Source organism: Haematobia irritans, chromosome 2 (genome assembly GCF_050003625.1).
Source record: "Haematobia irritans isolate KBUSLIRL chromosome 2, ASM5000362v1, whole genome shotgun sequence".
NCBI lineage: Eukaryota > Metazoa > Arthropoda > Insecta > Diptera > Muscidae > Haematobia > Haematobia irritans.
The window spans coordinates 173,116,644-173,137,440 of NC_134398.1; the positions used below are offsets into that span (position 1 = coordinate 173,116,644).

The following is a 20,797-nucleotide window of genomic DNA, read 5'->3' on the forward strand; positions in this document are numbered from 1 at the left end:
ATATATTGGGCCCAATTTTGTTTTCCATCTACATGAATGATATTTTTGATGTGATAAATTTTGCTAAACATTATTTGTACGCAGATGATTTGCAGTTGTTAGTGGTCGGAATTGAGGACGTAAACTTTCAGCAAGCTGTTAATGCCGAGCTTGAAAGGATTTCTGTGTGGTGTTTGGATAATTTCATAGATGTGAATGCCGGCAAGTCGAAGTCTATGATATTTAAATCTACGGTAACATGTCGTTACGTTTTAATATTGGCGGTAATATTCTTCATAACGTAAGTGAAATGAGAGTATTGGGTTTTTGCCTGGATAATCACTTGAAATTCGATAAGCATGTGAACAAGGTTATATCAAATGTCACTACCATTCTGCGAAGGGTATATAACACATCGTCCGCTATACCATTTGGTGTAAGTAAGAAGATTGGGACTAGTTTGATTCTGCCGCATATTACATATGGACTTGAGGTATTCTCAAGATCCACTTCAGGTAGCCTTCATCATTTGAAAATGTGTTTTAATCGCTCAAATAATGTGACATAATCATAATCACTTGGGTTGTTATGATTATGTCACATCTCGCTCAATTGAACTCCTAGGTTGTAAATTCGATAACTTCACGAAGCTTAGAACCATGATGCTGTTTTACAAAGTACTTAAATTTAGGACACCGCCAAATCTGGCAGAAAGATTCCAGTTTGGAGGTTCGAGTAGAATGCATGCGTTGGTAATGCCTCGTTTTCAGACTTTGGTGATGCAGCGATCGTTCCTAATTCGAGTCACACGCTTATGGAATACCTTAATAACTTACGAAAATAGAAATTTTGATTTGCCATGTTTTAAGTTTAAGGACATCGTTTTATCTCGGTTATGAACATCTACCATAGCTAACACTTAAATTTTTCGAACTGTGTTTACGCTACAAACATCTCTTTTTCCTTCCTTCGTGTTAGGTTCGTGAATCTTGAATAGTATATTAATAATATATTCAAAAACAAGTAGGTAAAGTAGAAAGTCGGGCGGGGCCGACTATATCATACCCTAAACCACCATTACAGAATTAGTAATCATAAGCATTTGTGGGGTAACATATAGGTCTGGGAGATAAACCGCAGTAGCATATTTAAGAAAATTAAGGGGTACATGTCTATGGGTGCTTTGTGTCAATGTTGCCAGGGAAAATGTTCGGTTTACCCTACAAGGACAAAAAAAGTTCCCTACTTTCCCATACATTCCCAAACAATTTCCCTACTATATTTTTCGTTAAATTTAAAAAATTTTACAAAACAAAAATGGTTCTAAGTACTTTATTATCTTAAAACATGAATATGCGACGTATATAACTTAGAATATAAATTTGTATTACCACCACGGTTGCCACAGTTGGTAGAATTCTACCCAAATTAGTAATCTTTTTTGTAAAATCTCTATAAAAATAAAATTTTGGAAAAAGTTTCTGTAAACAAATTTTTGTGAGAAATTTTTCTATAGACGCAAAGAAAAAAACGTTTGGAAAACGTGTACCGAAAACGTTTTTCTTTTGTTAGAGTTTTTTGAATTGCTTCGTTTTTTGAATTGCTTTTAAACTTTTATCGCCAAAAAAATCGTTTGTTACAAAATTTTTATTTTTTCAATAAAAAAAGATATTTTTGAAACAACAACACAGTCCATTTCGTTCATATCAAACACTGTTCTTTTCTGACTTTAGGTCTTTAATAAGACACATTTTACAGTTCAAAATTTAATATAGTACAATGTATTGTTGAACATTTTTTCGGAATCTTCCGAACATATCTGGAATATATGTAAAAAAAAAAACAAAACAAAAACTTTGGTCGAAGCAGGGATCGAACCCACGACACTTGGCATGCAAGTCGGACGTAGCAACCACTGCTCCACGGTGCCAAACTAAATGTTTGTTTCTGTTAAATAAACTTTGTTTATTCGGTTCGTGGGCGCCGCAAGCTATGCTATATAAATATAACTTATATGGATATTTATCTATTGATGACCATAACACAGTGTTGCCAGGTTGGGGGGTTTTTACACGTTTAGGGGGATTTTTAGGGGTAACATTTATTTGGGGGGATTTTTGGGGGTAAAAAATTATTTTAAACCCTATAAAGTGGAGCAATTCCCAACAAAATTTGGAACAATTCTGGCATGAATTTTGAAAAAAATGAGGGAAGTCAACCAATGTTCTTAAATACAAGCAAGTAAGCAATGGCATTCTGTTTTAAACGCATCTGTTGAAGGGGCATTTTTAATATTTGATACAATTAAAAACAAATTAAGAAATGGTATTGTAACATTGAATTATTGGTCTCATAATTTCACGCCTACAATTTGGCGAATAATGTATGTATTTACTGAACTTTAATTTTTTTTTTTATTTTATTATTATACCCATAGAAAAATTACTTTCCTCAGGAACGAAATTTTAGACAAATAAACCCGAATTTGTGAAAAGTGGTATAATGATATTATCTACTGATTTTTATTTACTTCAAAAGAAATTTTGTTCTTCAGAAAAAAAATCTTTCAGTATATATATTTGTGTTAAATTTAATTTGTAAAGTGTATCACTGCACGATTTTTTTAACGAAATTTGGGACACCTTTTTGATTTATTAACATTCTTAAATTTTTTGGGGGTTTTCGAAAAAAGTCTAGACCAATTTAGGTTTTTTTCTTAAGATTTGGGGGGAAGAATCAAAAATCACCTGGCAACACTGCCATAACAGGTACATAGCTCAGTGGTTAGTGTGTTGGCTTACAAAGTGCATGGTCCGCGGTTAGAATCTCCGTCCAGGCGAAAGGTAAAAAAAATTTTAAAAATTTATAAAATCGTATAATTTCTTCTACATTGTTGGTATTACAGGAAAGGGTGTTAAGAACTAAAAACCTCGTGGATGTGAGAAAGATGTGAGGAAAACTGCAATTAGCAAGAAAACAATGTTTTTTTTTTTTTGAGTTAGTCTTTATGAAATTGTTTGTTTAAGATCAAGCCTTGCCGGCTTCTAATTTCCTCCTCTAGAGCCACCAAAATGTAAAAATTATTACAAATTGTGTTGAGTGAAAATGTCCCTACATTGTGGTCCTAGGTCCCTACAAGACGCTCAATATTTTAAAAAAAACCCTACATATAGGGAATTTCCCCTACTGGCTGTGTTGATATTGCGCCTACGGAGTTAGTATGCCACTAATATTGAGCCCATTATTAAAAAAGAGAAAATCGTTAAATTAGTGTGGGTAATAAATACAAATTTGTAACAATCGAGTAAGTGCTACAAGTACGTATAAGTACGATCGACTAGTACATCAAAATTTGAAATTTGAGTAACATTGGTTAATAAATAAGAGTACTATGGCCAAATTTGGGAAAATCGAGCGATGCATATATATGGAAGCTAAATCTATATCTGAACCAAATTGCATAATATTTTGCTGGTTTGATTAATACTACAAAAGGTTACCTTGTGCAAGATTTGAGTAAGATCAGTTACGAAATGAGGCCTGTATGGTCAAACATAAAGTTATTAGGGGCGAATTTTTCACAATCGGTCGATACATATATGGGAGCCATATCTAAATTTGAACCGATTTCGATGAAATTTTGCACATATAGTTAGTACTATAGAGGACTGGATCTAGCCAACTTTTAGTAAGATCGGTTAATAAATAAGAGTTCTATGGCCAAATTTGGGAAAATCGGGCTATACATATATATGGGAGCTATATCTAAATCTGAACCGATTTCGATGATTTTTTGCACATATAGTTAGTGCTATAGAAGACTACATTTAGCCAAATTTGAGTGAGATCGGTTGATAAATAAGGGTTTCATGGCCAAATTTATAAAAATCGGGCGGTACATATATATGGGAGCTATAGCTAAATCTGAACCGATTTCGATGATTTTTTGCACATATAGTTAGTGCTATAGAAGATTATATTTAGCCAACTTTGAGTAAGATCGGTTGATAAATAAAGGTTTTGTGGCCAAATTTGGGAAAATCGGGCGATACATATATATGAGAGCTATATCTAAATCTGAACCGATTTGGATGAAATTTTGCAGACTTGAAGGGCGATTGAAAAGATTACCTTTTGCCAAATTTGGTGACGATCCGTTTGAAAAAACGGGCAACGTGACCCCATTTGTCGAAATCGGGCGATACATATATATGGGAGCTATATCTAAATTTGATCCGATTTCTTCCAAATTCAATAGCGTTCGCCCTTGTGCCCAAGAAACTCCCTGTACCGAATTTCATCAAAATCGGTTAATAATTGCGACCGGAATCCTGTGAACAACAAATACATGGACAGACGGAGGACGGACACCAAGCGCTAGATCGACTCAGGAGGTGATTCTGAGTCGATCGATATATATTTTATGGGGTCTAAAATCAATATTTCTGGTAGGCACATTTTTTGGCCGATCAAACTTATTATACCCTGACCACTATGTGGTTTAGGGTATAATTATATATAGTATTGATATTGATGAGCTTAAATTATATTTTATAATTAAGTGTCAAACCAATGTAAAACTTTTGTAATCAATTTTGGCCTTATTTGAGCTTCTGATTATAATTATAAATAAAGTGAAATGAAATGAAATATTTTGTCAAAATTTTATTTCTATAGAAAAACATACCATATTTACAAAAATGTTTTGTCCCACCCATAATATGTTTTAACATATTAACCTATATGTGCCAAACATGTTGTGCTTGTTTATGAACATTATAGACTTGCACTTAAAAAAAATGTGCTAAAACATATAATTTTGGCTCCAAAAACATATGAAAAACAGTCTATTTCGTCCGTGTTTAGAAAATTTTGTCTAAATTTTATTTCTATAGAAAGTTTCGATAAAGTTTTATTTCTATAGTAAGTTTTGTCAAATTTTTAATTCTATAGAAAATGTTGTCAAAATTTTATTTTACAGAAAATTTTGTTTCTATAAAATGTTTTGAAAAAAATTTTATTTCTATAAAACATTTTGTTAAAATTTTTATTTCTTATTTTTATTTCTATAGATTTTTTTTTTAAATTTTATTGCTATTGCAAATTTATGTAGTACCTCTTAGTTGGAGAGGAATAATTTTCAAAATCTACCAAAACACAAGGAAATCTACCAAACAGTAAAAAATCCACCATGTTTCTACCATCTGTGGCAACCGTAGTATGAACACATTTTTATGATCTATGTCTGAGTTGAAGTTTTAGTCCAAACGAATTCAAATACCGTAGTATGAACACATTTTTATGATCTATGTCTGAGTTGAAGTTTTAGTCCAAACGAATTCAAATTCGGCCAGAATTTTAATTTTGGCAGAATTCAGTTCAGATTTAGACAATGCTCCCATATAAATCTTTCGCCCGATATGCACTTATATGGTCCCAAAAAATTCAAATTTCAGTGGTTAAAAGGTTGCACAAGAAGTACAATTAATAATGTAGTCAAGTGTGCTAAATTTGATTAAAATCGGTTCAGTTTTAGATATAGCTGGCGTATATATTTTTCGTCTGATTTACATTCGTATGACCATAGAGGTCAAAGTTTTTAACTTATAACATTTCCCATTTTTTGGTCAAAGGTACCATACTGTACCATCACCAATTTTGCAGAGTATCATGTACATATGTTACTTACCTTGGGATCATAATGCAATCCATAAACTGATATATAAACCGCCATACCATCTGGTATATTAAAGTCATAGAATGGTTTCAGGGAATATCCTTTGGTGTCTTTACTTCCCTTCGAATATTGTCTCTCGAGCATTGGAAGAACAGGATACAAACGTAAAGTCTCATCCACAACCATATCTAAATAGGTCATATTGTTGATGGCATCATATGAAATACTTCCATTTCCCTGTACAAAAGCCGCACAAATCTCTTTACGCAATCTATCCTGGATATCTGGATGTTTGGCCACTTCCAATAGGACATTTGCTATGGTCGTTGAAGATGTATCGGTAACAGCTCCTAGTAATATACCCAATTGGGAAGCAATAATTTCCATAAATTCCTCTAAATCCCCATTGCTAGCAATAACCTCAGCTTTGAGTTTAACAAAGAGGTCTATTAAATCGTTACGTTTTAGTCCAGTGGCTTCACGCTCCTTCATCGCCATAGCACTAGCTGATCTTAAAAATTCCTCAGTGTCTTTGAAGAATACCGATGTACTAAAGAAACGATTCCATTTAGGCATAACACTCATTATCAAGAAATTAAAGCCTCTATGCGCATCGAATTTTGATATACGAAGTGATTGTGAATGTAATTCGTCGTATTGATTTTCCAAAGAATTAGATTCAAAACCAAACATTGTAGTAGCTGTGGAATCGCTGACATAACGAAATCCTAGATCTTTCATTTCACATATAAATCGTTCACCATGTGTGCTGAGATAATTTTCCAAATTTTTTCCAACTTCTTGCACCAACGGATACATTTGTTTCATTTTAGCACTAGTGAATATGATGGCCAATTTGGCTCTCCACTCTTTCCAAAAAGCATCGCGAGACATAAATAGTCCTAATCCACCTATGGGATCACTGTGGGGATCACTGCTAATATAACGATTGCGAAAGCAATCAAAATCTCTTATAAAAATTGATCGAATCAATTCGGGATCTCGTATCAAAAGTGCTGGTCGAACGGTATATATACCCACAACAGCTTCATGGTCAAATTTCGGATCATCGTATATGGTTTTCATATGAAATGCAAGATTTGTTTTTAGTCTCAAAATGTCTTTAAGACATCCGCTGAATATATGTCCTGGAACACTGGGTATCACTGGTTGGCGTTGCCAATAGGAGAAATGTTTTCTGTAAAAATGATAGCATAGAAATACGACAAGGATAACTAATCCTAGAAACGTTAAGATAGCTTCGTTATTTTTCCCCATTTTGATGTCAGGGAAATTTGATATTTTAAATTAACTTTCACTCTTGAAAAGCTCACGAAACACTGAATTGTAAAGAAAGGTACATTGGTCTTTAATAATTCAATCAAATTACAATAAAAACAACCCATACATAGGCTTCTTACAAATAACAAAGAATAGAATTGTGCTGCAGGTTAATGATACTGGTATTATATACCAGTTTGCAGGAATTCTAAATATAAACGATTCCCAATTTTTCATATCATATCTGAATTTGTAGCGTATAAATAAATAAACATTTGTCCGTAGCGTATATATAAATAACCATTTGTCCTCATAGGAATATATAGGTTAATTGGCACGTGAAGTTAAAGATAATGATACAGCACACGAAAAAATATTGTGGATTTCGTTCATATCAAAACGCTGCTTTCTTTCTAAAGCGAATTGCTTTAACCGCAAATGTGAGTAATGCAATGCATATATCCTAAATGCATGAAGCATGAAGAAATTTGGAATAGGTGTTTTTTTCATTTTTTAGGTCTTCCCAAAATATGCATTTTGTATAACATTTTTAAGAAAGGAAGCATAAGATGTTTGCATCTAGAGTTATAAACGAAGTTTCTTTAAATGCGCGTGTGCGTGCATCACATACTGTTGTATAAATATACATGTTTGGATGTATGCATTACTCGAGTGCTGAATTTTGGTCAAGGGAAAACGCGTGTAAATCGGTGAAATCGTTTATTTAAAAAAATCAAATTAAATTTCTTTTTCAAGTTCAATTAGTATAAAATTCAGGAAAAATATTCAGTTAGGCTTTCGCTTTTCCAAATCCGAATTGCCGGGCCTCACGCTTGAGACCTGCCATCAGATTTTGTACAGCCACCTTGTCCACCTTCTTCGCCGCAGAAAGCCAGTTTGCCTTAAACTGCTGCTCGTCCTTTGCAGTTTTTTGGTCTTCTTTAGGTTCCGCTTGACAATAGCCCAGTATTTCTCAATTGGGCGGAGCTCTGGCGTGTTGGGAGGGTTCTTGTCCTTGGGAACCACCTGCACGTTGTTGGCGGCGTACCACTCCATGGCCTTTTTACCGTAATGGCAAGATGCCAAATCGGCCAAAACAGTACGGAACAACCGTGTTTCTTCAGGAAAGGCAGCAGACGTTTATTCAAACACTCTTTCACGTAAATTTCTTGGTTGACAGTCCCGGATGCTAGGAAAATGGTGCTTTTCAAGCCACAGGTACAGATGGCTTGCCAAACCAGATATTTCTTTGCGAACTTTAACAGTTTTATGTGCTTGAAAATATCTGCTACCTTTCCCCTTCCTTTTGCCGTATAAAACTCCTGTCCCGGATGCTGCTTGTAGTCGGCTTTGACGTAGGTTTCATCGTCCATTACCACGCAGTCAAACTTCGTCAGCATCGTCGTGTACAGCCTCCGGGATCGCGCTTTGGCCGTCGTATTTTGTTTATCATCGCAATTTGGAGTCACTACCTTCTTGTAAGTCGATAGTCCGGCTCGTTTTTTGGCTCGATGCACGGTTGTAGACGATACACCCAGCTGATTTGCGGCATCTCGGAGAGAGAGGTTAGGGTTTCGCTTGAAACTACCGGCAACTCTCTTTGTCGTCTCAGCGGCTTCCGGTTTTCGATTTCCCCCCGATCCAGACTTCCTGGCTGTCGACAAACGTTCCCCAAGCACTTTAATTACATTTGTAACGGTTGATTTGGCAACTTCTAGCGATTTTGCCAGCTTTGCGTGCGAGTAGCTCGGATTTTCGCAATGCGCGAGCAAAATTTTGATATGCTGCTCTTCTTGCTTGGACGGCATTTCGACAACTGAAGAGTGTATTCCAAAATCAAAATAAGAGCAACATTCTACACACACACACCTTCAAAATGAGGGGTGTTCAGGTTTTTTAAATGCAAAATTGAAAGAAATACGTCAAGTTTATATTGACCAAATTTTGACCGTATCACCCTTTATAAGGACATTTGTTTGTGATGAGTACAGGAGCTGCTTGGCCAGTGAATACCGCAATGCAAAAATTTTTGCGGAACAATTTCTCTCAAATAGTGCAGACTTGCACAAGAGAAAACGTTAACACTGTGTTGTGTCAACATTGCCAAAATTCGAACGAAAAAATAGCCTTGCACATTATTGCGCATGCTAAAAATGACAATTAGCTGGTCGAAATTATGACCGCAAAGGCCATAGTGCATTTTGGGCCAAATGAATCGATTTCCACTAATAGGAATCGATTCTGACCCATAAAATGAACTGGTGCAATATTTTAGACTTAAAATGTATTCACAGACCTGGATACGTTGGTCTGTGAACAGAAAAAAATCTTGAAGTAGTAAAAATTATATGAAAATCAAATTATATTGAAATTAAGAAAATTTATGAAAATAAAACTAAAACTATGTTTTTTATAGGCTCTGTGGCTATTTATTAAATTTAATCGCGAAACATTCTATGAATCATCCTGTAGTGTGGTGAAAATATTGTAATGAGTGTTGTCTATGGTGTATGGTGGTGGTCGTGGCTAAGACAATCGTGTTGAATTACTTCATGTGAAAAACAGGGTGTTGAAGAATTTATTAATTAATTATGTTAATTATGTTTTCGTTTGAGATTTATCTAAGGCATCAACCATATAGTTTCCAATGTGCTCGCTGATCGTGTGAGTGAAAATTTTCTGTAGAAATAAAATTTTGACAAAATTTTCTTAGCAATAACATTTTTTACAAAATTTCCTACAGAAATAAAATTTTGACAAAATTTTCTATAGAAATAAAATTTTGAAAAAAAAAAATTCTATAGAAATACAATTTGGACAAAATTTTCTATAGAAATAAAATTTTGACAAAATTTTCTATAGAAATAAAATTTTGATAAAATTTTCTATAGAAATAAAATTTTGATAAAATTTTCTATAGAAATAAAATTTTAACAAAATATTCTATAGAAATAAAGTTTTGATAAAACTTTCCATAAAAATAAAATTTTAGCAAAATTTTTCATAGAAATAAAATTTGACAAAATTTTCTATGGAAATAAATTTTTGACAAAAGTTTCTATAGATGTGCTCGCTGATCGTGTGAGTAAAATTTTTCTATAGAAATAAAATTTTGACAAAATTTCCTATAGCACTAAAATTTTGACAAAATTTTCTATAGAAATAAAATTTTGACAAAATTTTCTATAGAAATAAAATTTGTACAAAATTTTCTATAGAAATAAAATTATGACAGAACTTTCTCTAAAAATAAAATTTTGACAAGATTTTCTATACAAATTAAATGTTGACCAAATTTATATAGAAAACAAAAATGTGGACAAAAGTTTCTTTAGAAATAAAATATTGACAAAATTTTCTATGGAAATAAAATTTTCTATAGAAATAAAATTTTGACACAATTTTCTATAGTAATTAAATTTTCTACAGAATTAAAATTTTGACCACATTTTCTATAAAAGAAAAACTTTGACAGAATTTTCTATAGAAAAGAAATAATAAGTTGACAAAATTATATATAGCATTAAAACTTTGACCAAATTTCCCATAGAAATACAATTTTGACAAAATTTTCTATATAAATAAAATTTTGACAAAATTGTCTATAGATATAAAATTGTGACAAAAGTTTCTATAGAAATAAAATTTTGAAAAAATTGCCTATAGAAATAAAATTGTGACAGAAAAGAAATTTTGACAAAATTTTCTATAGAAACAAAATTTTTACAAAATTTGATTTTGCAAAATATTTCTCTTCAATTAATAGTACTTTCTATGTATAGAAATAAAATGTTGACAAAATTGCCTATGAAAATAAAATTTTGACACAATTTTCGATAGAAATAAAATTTTAAAAACATTTTCTATAGAAATAAAATTTTGACAAAATATTCTATAGAAATAAAATTTTGACACAATTTTCTATAGTAATTAAATTTTCTATAGAAATAAGATTTTGACAACATTTTCTATAAAAAAAAACTTTGACAGACTTTTCCATAGAAAAGAAATTTTGACAAAATTGTCTGTAGAAATAAATTTCGACAAAATTTTCTATAGAAATAAAATTTTGACAAAATTTGACGTTTGCGTAGATTTTGCAAAATATTTCTCTTCAATTAATAGTACTTTCTATGCATAGAAATAAAATGTTGACAAAATTTCCTATGGAAATAAAATTTTGACACAATTTTGCATAGTAATATAATTTTCTATAGAAATAAAATTTTGAAAAAATTTTCTATAGAAATAAACTTGTGACAGAATTTTCAATAGAAATGAAATTATGACAAAATTTTATTTCTATAGAAAATTTAGTTTCTATTTCATTTTCTATAGAAATAAAATGTTGACACAATTTTCTAAAGTAATTAATATTTCTATAGAAATAAGATTTTGACAACATTTTCTATAAAAAAAAAACTTTGACAAAATTTTCTATAGAAATAGAAGCTTGACAAAATTTCCTATAGAACATTTTTTTTTGTCAAATTTGTCTATAGAAATAAAATTTGGACAAAATTTTCTACGAGAATAACATTTTGACAAAATCTTTGGAATCGGGCAAGATTTTTTTCAGTGCTTATATATATATTTATTTACGTATAAAAATAAAAGTTTGCCAATCAGTATGGTATCAAAACATTTGTCTAATTGTTATCTATAAAAAACTTTCCTCATCGGGATGTGAATTATCCACCGTATCCACTTCGTCATGCTGATTAATCCAATTGATTTTTCCATAAAATTCAAATTTAATATTCATAGTGGTATACAATCGTATTATTCTCTCCTCCATTTGCCGTTGTATATCAGCATACAAGAATATTTCCAAAATCTTATCAAAAGCCTCCTTAACACTGGCCAACTTTAGATTGGAACATTCCACATAGTAAAGATTTTCATAGTACAGACACATTTGTATGCCATCCTCAAAATTGAAACACTTCTGTGTCAAACGTGTGAGAAATTGTTCACGTAAATCACACTGTAGACCCATAAGAAATAATTTGCATTTCTTGTTAATGGTCAACAGTTCCGGAATCCATTCACGACGCAAAGTGGCTAGACTTTTACGTTCCGTTACATTGAAACACAGGACATTGATGATCATATCCCGTTCGTTTTCATACAAATGGTATTGATGGAGTTGATTGAATGTGAGGACTTCCATAACTTCAATTTGATATCGTTGACCATCGTAACGATGATCATGGTGCTTTAAGCCAAAGTTATGCATGTAGACTTTTTGTAGTGATGTTTTGCCCACACCTTCATCTCCCATTAGAAGACATTTCAAAGAGTTTCTACAGTTCATCGTTGAATGACGATTTGATTGAGACTACTGGTGTAGTTTTTTTGTTTGGTTTCTGTTTTTGTAATAAACCACATGAGACATATGTGTTACTCATTATGAATCTAATAAAAATAAATACATGCGGATCTGGTTGACTTTCATAATATACCCCTAATACTCAGAAAACAAAAGAGGTGGAAAAATTGGTGCAAATGTACCATTTTTAGTACGTTTGGTTTTTTTTTGGTACAATGATGACTTTCTCTCTCATATCTTGGAGTGCAGAATATATTTATTTGTATCTGATTGATAAGGCAGCAATATGGACACCAAATAGCCGAGGTCACGTCTACACTAGAAAGAGATTTTTTGTGGTTAAGTTTTTTATTCCATCCTTCAAAATCAGGAACAATAATTGATTCTTACTCAGGTGTAAATGATAGAGTTAATATCGCTTTCTTAGAGAAACGTAGAGTAGGTCAGTAGTATAATAGAACTATTTATGTCAATATTAAGGCTTTGTTAAGGGAATAGCGACTAAAGTTTAAAAGGAAGATTCAGGAGAGAAAAGGTAACGGAGAGGTGTAATGTGATTTTCTCGTCGGCTGAGGCAAGACTCCAGGGTCTTCGTAAGAAAACAACACAAGTGTTTATCTCTTTCGGGTTAAATATTAATTAATTCGGGTTTAAACTAAAACTAAACTATTTAATAATATGGCTATGTGATATAAGAAATGATCGGGATCTGATGGCAGCCGGCATGTCGTCGATTTTGCAGATAATCGGCAATTGAGAAGATGTAGGAATTCGCTTCGTAGCTAATCGGCAGGTTGTAAGTTCTTCTATTGCTTGGTGAGAGATTAGCTTCGTTGATGAGTTCGTCGGCTGAGGTAAGCTTTGTCACCTCCAGGACCCACTTAAATTTTTGGAATCAGAACACAAGTGTTTATCTCTTTCGAGTTAAATATTAATATTAATTAATTCGGCTTTACTGATTAAAACTATTTTATAATTTTCTTGCGTTATAAAGTGTGGTTAAAATTTCAAGGGCCGATGTTGAAACACAAACTATTTAGGAAATTATTGTAATTTTATTTTATTATGATATATTGGTATTACTCAATTATGTATAGAACAAAATATCGGCCAAATGGGCGCCGCGACCTCGGTGGCACACCTCCATCCGATGGTCCAAATTTTCGATGACGCTGAGGCATAATGGAGGTTCTATGCCGTTAATGTGCCGAATTATCTCATTCTTTAGCTCTTGAATTTTTGCTGGCTTATCAACGTACACCTTTTCTTTCTAATAACCCCAAAGAAAAAAGTCCAACGGTGTCAAATCACATGATCTTGGCGGCCAATTGACATCGCCATTACGTGAGATAACACGGCTATTGAATTTGTTGCGCAAAAGAGCCATTGTTTCGTTAGCTGTGTGCCAAGTGGCACCGTCCTGCTGAAACCACATATCGTCCACATCCATATCTTCCAATTCGGGCCATAAAAAGTTGGTTATCATCTCACGATAGCGAACACCATTCACAGTAACTGCCTGACCGGCCTCATTTTGGAAAAAATATGGCCCATGATGCCGCCAGCCCATAAACCGCACCAAACAGTCACTCTTTGTGGGTGCATTGGTTTTTCGACAATCACTCTTGGATTCTCATTCGCCCAAATGCGGTAATTCTGTTTATTGACGAATCCACTGAGGTGAAAATGTGCCTCATCACTGAAGATGATTTTCTTCGAAAATTTTCATAATAAGTCTGGATAACTTTAACACGTTGTTGGATTGTGTATCTCTCCATGGTTCCAATTGAGTAAGTCTGAAATAGAGAAATGTCAAATAAAATTCGGAAAAAAACTTGGCGTTTAGGTGTGGTTCACATTCAACATCGGCCCTTACAATTTAATGACCCTTTATATGGAAATCTCTCTAATATGATCAGTATTTGATGGGAGTAGGTATTCAGGATGTCGTCGATTTTGCAGATAATCGGGAATTGATTTCTTCGTTGAGATGAAGAAGGACTTCGGTTCGGCAGATTATAAGGACTTCGATTCTTTTATTGCGTGATGATCTTTTTTGGCGAGAGATTCGATTCGTTGTTGAGTGCGTCGGTGGTTGTTGAGAATTCAGTTCGTTGATAATCGGTGGTGTATGAGAACGTCAATTCGTAGAGATTCGGTAATTGATGAGGAATACGAATCCTTTGAGCCATCATGGTGAATGGTTAACATGCCAGCCTTGCATACAAAGGGTTATGGATTCATTCCTAGTTACGACCAAACCAAAACACGTTTTCAACCGTGGATTTATTCCCTCTCAGTAATTCTGGTGACATATCTGAGTGTTTCAAAGTTTCTCTAAGTGGTTTCACCCGAATGTGGAACGTCGTTCGTACTCGACTATAGAAAAGAGGTCCCTTGTCACTGAGCTAAACAAAGAATCGGCCATCACTCAGTGATAAGAGAAAAGTTCATCACTGTGTAATCACAAAGGACTAAATAGTCTAAGTGAGCTGGAAGTATTAGACTACCGCTATATTTAACCTAACTTACGGTTCGTTGAAAATTGGTACTCGATGTGAAGTTCGGTTCGTTTATAAACGATAGTGGAGAAGGACGTCGGTTCGTCGATGATCGGTAGTTGATGAGACATGTGGTTCGTTAATCATCGATAGTGGAGGTGAACATCGGTTCGTCGATGATCGGTAGTAGACGGTTCGTTAATAAGTGGGGGCTTTCATGGATGATTGGTCGTTGCTGAGTAGTTCGCGATTGGGAAGATATTTATTCGTGGGTTTTTAATTGATTGGGACCTTTTTATTTGTCAATTTGTAGGTCGTTGGGAACTTCTGATGAAATCTTCGGTTTTCCAATGGTTGCTAGTGTTGCTACAGTTGATTGTTGTAGAAGTGGTGTAGTGTTAGCTTCGGTATCGAAATATAGTCGTCCGGGGTTGGTAATCGATTACGGTCGGTTTTAGTATTACTGACGACTATAATGCAAACTACTACTAAGGCTGCTAGCTAGTCTACGATTGAACAATAGGTCCAAAAGGTCTTTGTGGTGGAATATAAGTCCCGAAGGTCTCTGGGATGGAACAGTAGGTTCGAAGGCTTTTGTGGTGGAACAGTAGGGATGAAGGTCTCTGTGGCGGAACAGTAGACCCGATTGTCTCTGTGGTGGAATGGTAGTTCCAAAGGTTTCTGGGATGAAACAATAGAACCTGTGTCGTCGAATAGTAGGCCTGAAGGTCTCTGTGGAGAACTGTAGGTCCGAAGGTCTCTGTGGTGGAACAGTAGGCCTGAAGGTCTCTGTAGTGTAATAGTAGTCCCAAAGGCCTCTGTGGTGAAACAGTAGGTCCGAAGGTCTCCGTGGTGAAATAGTGAGCCCAAAGGTCTCTGTGGTGAAATAGTGAGCCCGAAGATCTCTGTGGTGGAGAAGTAGGGCTGAAGGTCTCTGTGCTGGAACAGTAGGCCCGAAGGTCTCTGTGGGGAACAGTAGGACCAAAGGTCTCTATGGCCCAGCAAAAAATACTTCAGCAGTAAGAGTTTAGTTGATAAAGTAGGCAGTGCATCCACACTGCATGAATCGGTGATGATAATTCGTTTACGTTATTGCAACCAATCCATGCAGTATAGATGCATGAAATGTAGTGCTGTTTTCCTTCACTTCTGAGCAATATTTCTATTAATATGAGCAATTATATCAGCGCTATGGAGAAGCTGCTCTAAATCGGGACATCGCCCACAGAAATCAGCGCTGATTCGCTTGTTTTGTAAGCAGTTGGTACTGCCTCTCTCCCTTACAATCCTGCTGAAATAGTGCTCCATTTTTTGCTGGGGGTGGAACAATAGGCCCGAAGATCTCTGTGGTGAAACAGTAGGCCTGAAGGTCTCTGTGGGGAACAGAAGGCCCGAAGGTCTCTTTGGGAGCCGTAGGCCCGAAGGGCTCCGTGGTACCATTGTTTTGCGTCTGGGATTAAAGTCTTAAGACGGCATCAATAATATAGGTTAGGTTAGGTTAAGTGGCAGTCCGATTAAGTTTCAGGCTCACTTAGAATATTCAGTCCAGACCAATAATATATGAGAGGGGTAAATGTTTGTCGCAGCCTACGTCCCACTGTACTGTAGAAGCTAATGTAGAAGGTGGCCAATATTGGCTAGCTTCCGCTGCCATGAAGCCCGATGCCTGTGGGGTCAGGATGTCATTCCTCAAAAATTGTTACCACAAGTTTTCGTGAATCGCATGCATTTCGGCATTACGTACCAATATACGTATGTGTAAAGCCTTTGTTTTCAAAAGGCCTCTCTCGAATATATTTAATAAAGTTTGGACTTTTGATTGATTTTTAAAGGATGAGAAAAATTCTTTTAAAAAAGGTCTTCAATAAATAGTTGACGTTCTTTAAATACCCAACAATGTCTTTTTGTTTATATTATAATCATAAAGACCATTCTAAAAGGAATTAATTACGGAAAAATGCGTAATAGTCAATATTCATTATTTTGATGTGGTCAAACTCGGAATATTTCTAGACCTACTACGAAGGCAATTATTGGCGTCTATGCTTCATCGAAGTCTTGTCTTTCTTGCAAAAGTTTCCTTTAACTTCCATTGCAGATCCCAGACATGCTCCACCTGCCATTGGACAAATTTGAAAGAATTTTATAGGTAGACAAAAAATTTAACATTAATTTGAAAAAGTCATTACAAATAAGTCTTCATTAAAAGCGAACACTAAATGAATTTAATCATAAATGGTATAGGAGAGACTGCCAGCATTAACATAATTATACAAGGGCTTATAGAGTATTGTGGCAACAATACCCTATAGTTGGTCGAGTAAATTGCGAAACATCCTAGCAAAAACAATTTGAGTTTGTCCACAGTGTGGTGAGAACGAGAATCTTTGAAACACTCAGATGAGATCCAACTTCCTCTCACGCGCTATGTATGGCTAAAGTCAACTCATCTGTCTCGCGTGTCGCACTGCTTGGGGAAGGGATGGTTCAGATCCTGACCCAACTTAGAATCAGGGACAAGGGAAAAATTTGGGTATTCGTTAAAGATTAGGAGAGGAGGACAAGACACTGCAGATCTTGTCTTCAATCTAATTATTTTATTTTATCATTTCCATTTGTTTTGTTTTGTTATTGTTGGTTTTGTTCTTTAAGCATTGTTGTTGTTTTTTTATTTCATCTTAAAACCATACATTGACTAAACTACAAGAGTAGCTTAACCAACAGAGGAAAAGAATGTTTGTCAAATTTATTTGGGCAAAGCCCTATAGACTGCAAGATGGTTGGATGGACGCACGTTTCGGAATTACCACATTCCTCATCAGCATCCTCTACTTGCAGCAAAACTATCAACCAATTATCAGAATAAATTCAGGCAGTTTATTAAACCCAACAAAAACCACACTTGAACCCTCCGAAAAAAGGTTTTACATTGATAGCCGGCGTATGCCGAAATAAATTCGAAACAAACATATCTCTTTTCCTATGCCACTGTCAATCATTTATCATTTATTTATTTTCTTGGCTCCCTATATTTGCTTTGGTCCTGATTCCTTAGCATGTCTTGGTTGTTGATGTATCAGTGTATTGAGTAATCATACATGTTTCTGTTCCGCTTTGGCACATCAGTTGGCACATCAGATCAAGGAGCTCTGCGACCAGAGTGATCTGGTCATGAGTCGAGTTAGTTTGATTGGGCAAGCGGAACTGCGAGAATAGAGCGAGAACTTGGTAGCTTCTCACCGCTCGAGTATCCTACATATGAATACAGTTCAGTCGTGTCTGATATGCTACTTGATCTAGAGAGTCTGGATTATAACGCTGGATATCGTGCTTTAAACGGTGAAGATCAAACCTTATATTCCGGAGTAATGGTTACCTATTCCCAAGATGGCTACTGCGATAAACACCCATGAGATACTGCTTTGACAACATGTAAATGGGACTAAACAGAAGGATGATGTTGGTCTCCACATAAAGTTGATCCAGGGGTGATCTTACGGATATATTCTGTCACAGTTCTAAGGATAGCGTTCTGACAGGTCTGTGATTCCCCTTGCTAAAGTGTCCACACTGGCGCTGCATAGTTTACCACTAACCGGCCATTTGGCTTATACGTAGTCAACAAAGTTTCATTGTCCGCACCCAGGGGCTTACACCAAACGACTCGTGGACCTTGTTTCTACCGTGGGACTTATCACAAATTGCAGTGGACAAGGGCAGGATGTCGAATTTAACCCCAAGAATTTTTGGGTTAAATGGTTGACTCCCTCAAATCTTGTCTTTCAAATTTTGAAAAAAAAAATAGCTTTAGTCAAGACCAACGAAGGAATGGTACAACCTCTTTCCGTCTTTTCTTGAAAGACCTCTCGTTATTGCGCGTCCAATCCGGCAGCGTCTATTATACATATATGTTTGTGAGGAAGCATTCATACTTCTTCTCTATAAGAAACCTGCTATCTTCCATATGATTTTCCAATACACTGGGAAGCGGGGCGTCGTTATTTTTAGTTTCCGACCAGCTCATCCGTTGATATTATCCTCCTGTATTTACCGGTGAAACTACAAGATTCTACTTGAGCCGTTGACTTATGTTTCACCATCTACTTTATACTTTTCAAATTGCATCGTTATATGTTCTGTTGTTTTTGTGGTCAATTTTGGGTGACCTCATTGTCCAGCTTGTTAACCTCGTCATATTCCGATAATATATTTCCTTGATTAAGCTGTTTACCCCAGTCAGCTATTCTACGCTGGCAACTATTTTTATTCCTTTTAGTAATGATGGAGTTTCTTGAAATGTCATAATACCCATTGTAGAGTAACCATTTTTCCATCTCCCAACTAAAATCGATCAAATCTCTGAATCTCTTCTCTTGCTTTAATTTTTCATATTTCATTTTCATTTTTTTTTAATTTCGGAATATTGAATAAAAATCCAGCAGCAAAGATAAAAACATAAAGAATGCATATGACTACTTTAACTTAAATACTGTCACTTATGCGCCACGCATTTTTAAACATTTCATGCGAGTTGCAAGTTGGTATGAGCGAGCATTTTAAATCATAACACACGCATGCGTACAGAAGTTTTATAAAAGCAGCAAAGTTGAATACGTATATGTGAGATGTCCGGCTGCCGGCTGGGCAGCAATCGGCATTCATGTCATAATGCTCGGCATGCGAATCGAAGAGCAAAAGTGATAAAAACCATGTAAGCAAATACTTTTAGGATAGACCGACTGGTGTATACCCTGAATAGTTATTTCTTATAAACATTGCAAAAAGGCTATGCGTGATGTTGATATGAAAATATCCATCCGTCGAAGGATTGTGAAACTGGAGAAACTGAGCCAGAAAGCCAGAATTCTATTATGTGGCGAGGGAGATACCAAAGATTCAGATATTACTAACTCCTTTATTTTTTCTGGTAGGAACAATTCCACGTTTGATTTCTCTACCAATCCTGCGATGATGAAAGGTGAAACTAAGGAAAGGTGAACCGAGGTTCTAAATCGGCCATTGAGAGTAGGACAAAAATCAAGAAGATCGTGGGAATAATATTCACGCAGGGCAAATCAGTTTCGGGAAGGCGTTTATCGATGACATCGATCCAGTAACTTTGACTAGGGATGAACAGGGAATAAATTAGTGAATTCGTTAAAGATGAGAAGTTACGATGAAGAGGACGAGTTAGAACTCACAAAAGTACTAGTGCCATATCAGCTGACATGAGAGAAGAAACTGCGGATCTTCTTTTCAATCTAATCAAATCCAACTTCATGGATTACAAACTTTTTTGATCATTTATTATTCTATACATCAGAGCGCAGATTGCCATTTCGCTCCTGTGGAGTTTGACCACATTTCACGCAGAAGAATATGTTCTTGATATTCATTCCTTTTCTAGGATTCCTATATTTTCTTTGGTCCTGATTCCTTATTTGTTGATGCTGTAACAGTGTATTGAGTAATCATACATTTTTGGGTTCCGCTTTTGTACATCAGGTTGTATCCAGATGAAGGAGCTTTGCGACTAAGATGGGATGCGTCCAGAGTGATCTGGTGGTGAGTCGGGTAGGTGGAAAGTGACAAGTGAAAAGATTGAGATTTCGCCCGCCGAAACTAAGGAAAGTTGAACCGAGGTTTGTTGCAAACTTTATCAAGTTTTGTGAGGAGAATATTCTTGATATTCAATCAAGGCGGGTGGAATTTGGGGGAATCTTGATGGATGTACAGTTCTTCAATGTTGAACCGATGTTTGTTGCAAACTTTATCAAGTTCTGTGAGGAGAATATTCTTGATATTCAATCAAGGCGGATAATTCGGGGGAATCGTGATGGCTGTACAGTTCTTCAATATTGAACCGAGGTTTGTTGCAAACTTTATCAAGTTCTGTGAAGATAATATTCTTGGTATTCAATCAAGACGGGGGGAATTCGGGGGAATCTTGATGGCTTTACAGTTCTTCAATGTCCTCATGATAAAAGGAGATATAGTTGTAGTTCTAATCAGAACAAAATATGTGAA

At 35.2% G+C, this 20,797-nt stretch overlaps 2 protein-coding genes across 2 annotated transcripts; both read right to left on the bottom strand.

Moving 5' to 3' along the window:
• Window positions 1–599: 599 nt before the first annotated feature.
• Window positions 600–6,742, bottom strand: LOC142225160 (cytochrome P450 6g1-like). Its single transcript, XM_075294937.1, has 2 exons — window positions 5,669–6,742; window positions 600–773 (listed from the first exon to the last, which is right to left on the bottom strand). Exons 1-2 carry the CDS (start codon window positions 6,740–6,742, stop codon window positions 600–602), a joined length of 1,248 nt encoding a protein of 415 aa, XP_075151052.1.
• Window positions 6,743–11,597: 4,855 nt separating this feature from the next.
• On the bottom strand, window positions 11,598–12,254 carry LOC142225162 (cdc42 homolog). The gene has a single exon (XM_075294938.1). The coding sequence runs from the start codon at window positions 12,252–12,254 to the stop codon at window positions 11,598–11,600; it is 657 nt and encodes a 218-aa protein (XP_075151053.1).
• Window positions 12,255–20,797: the final 8,543 nt, after the last annotated feature.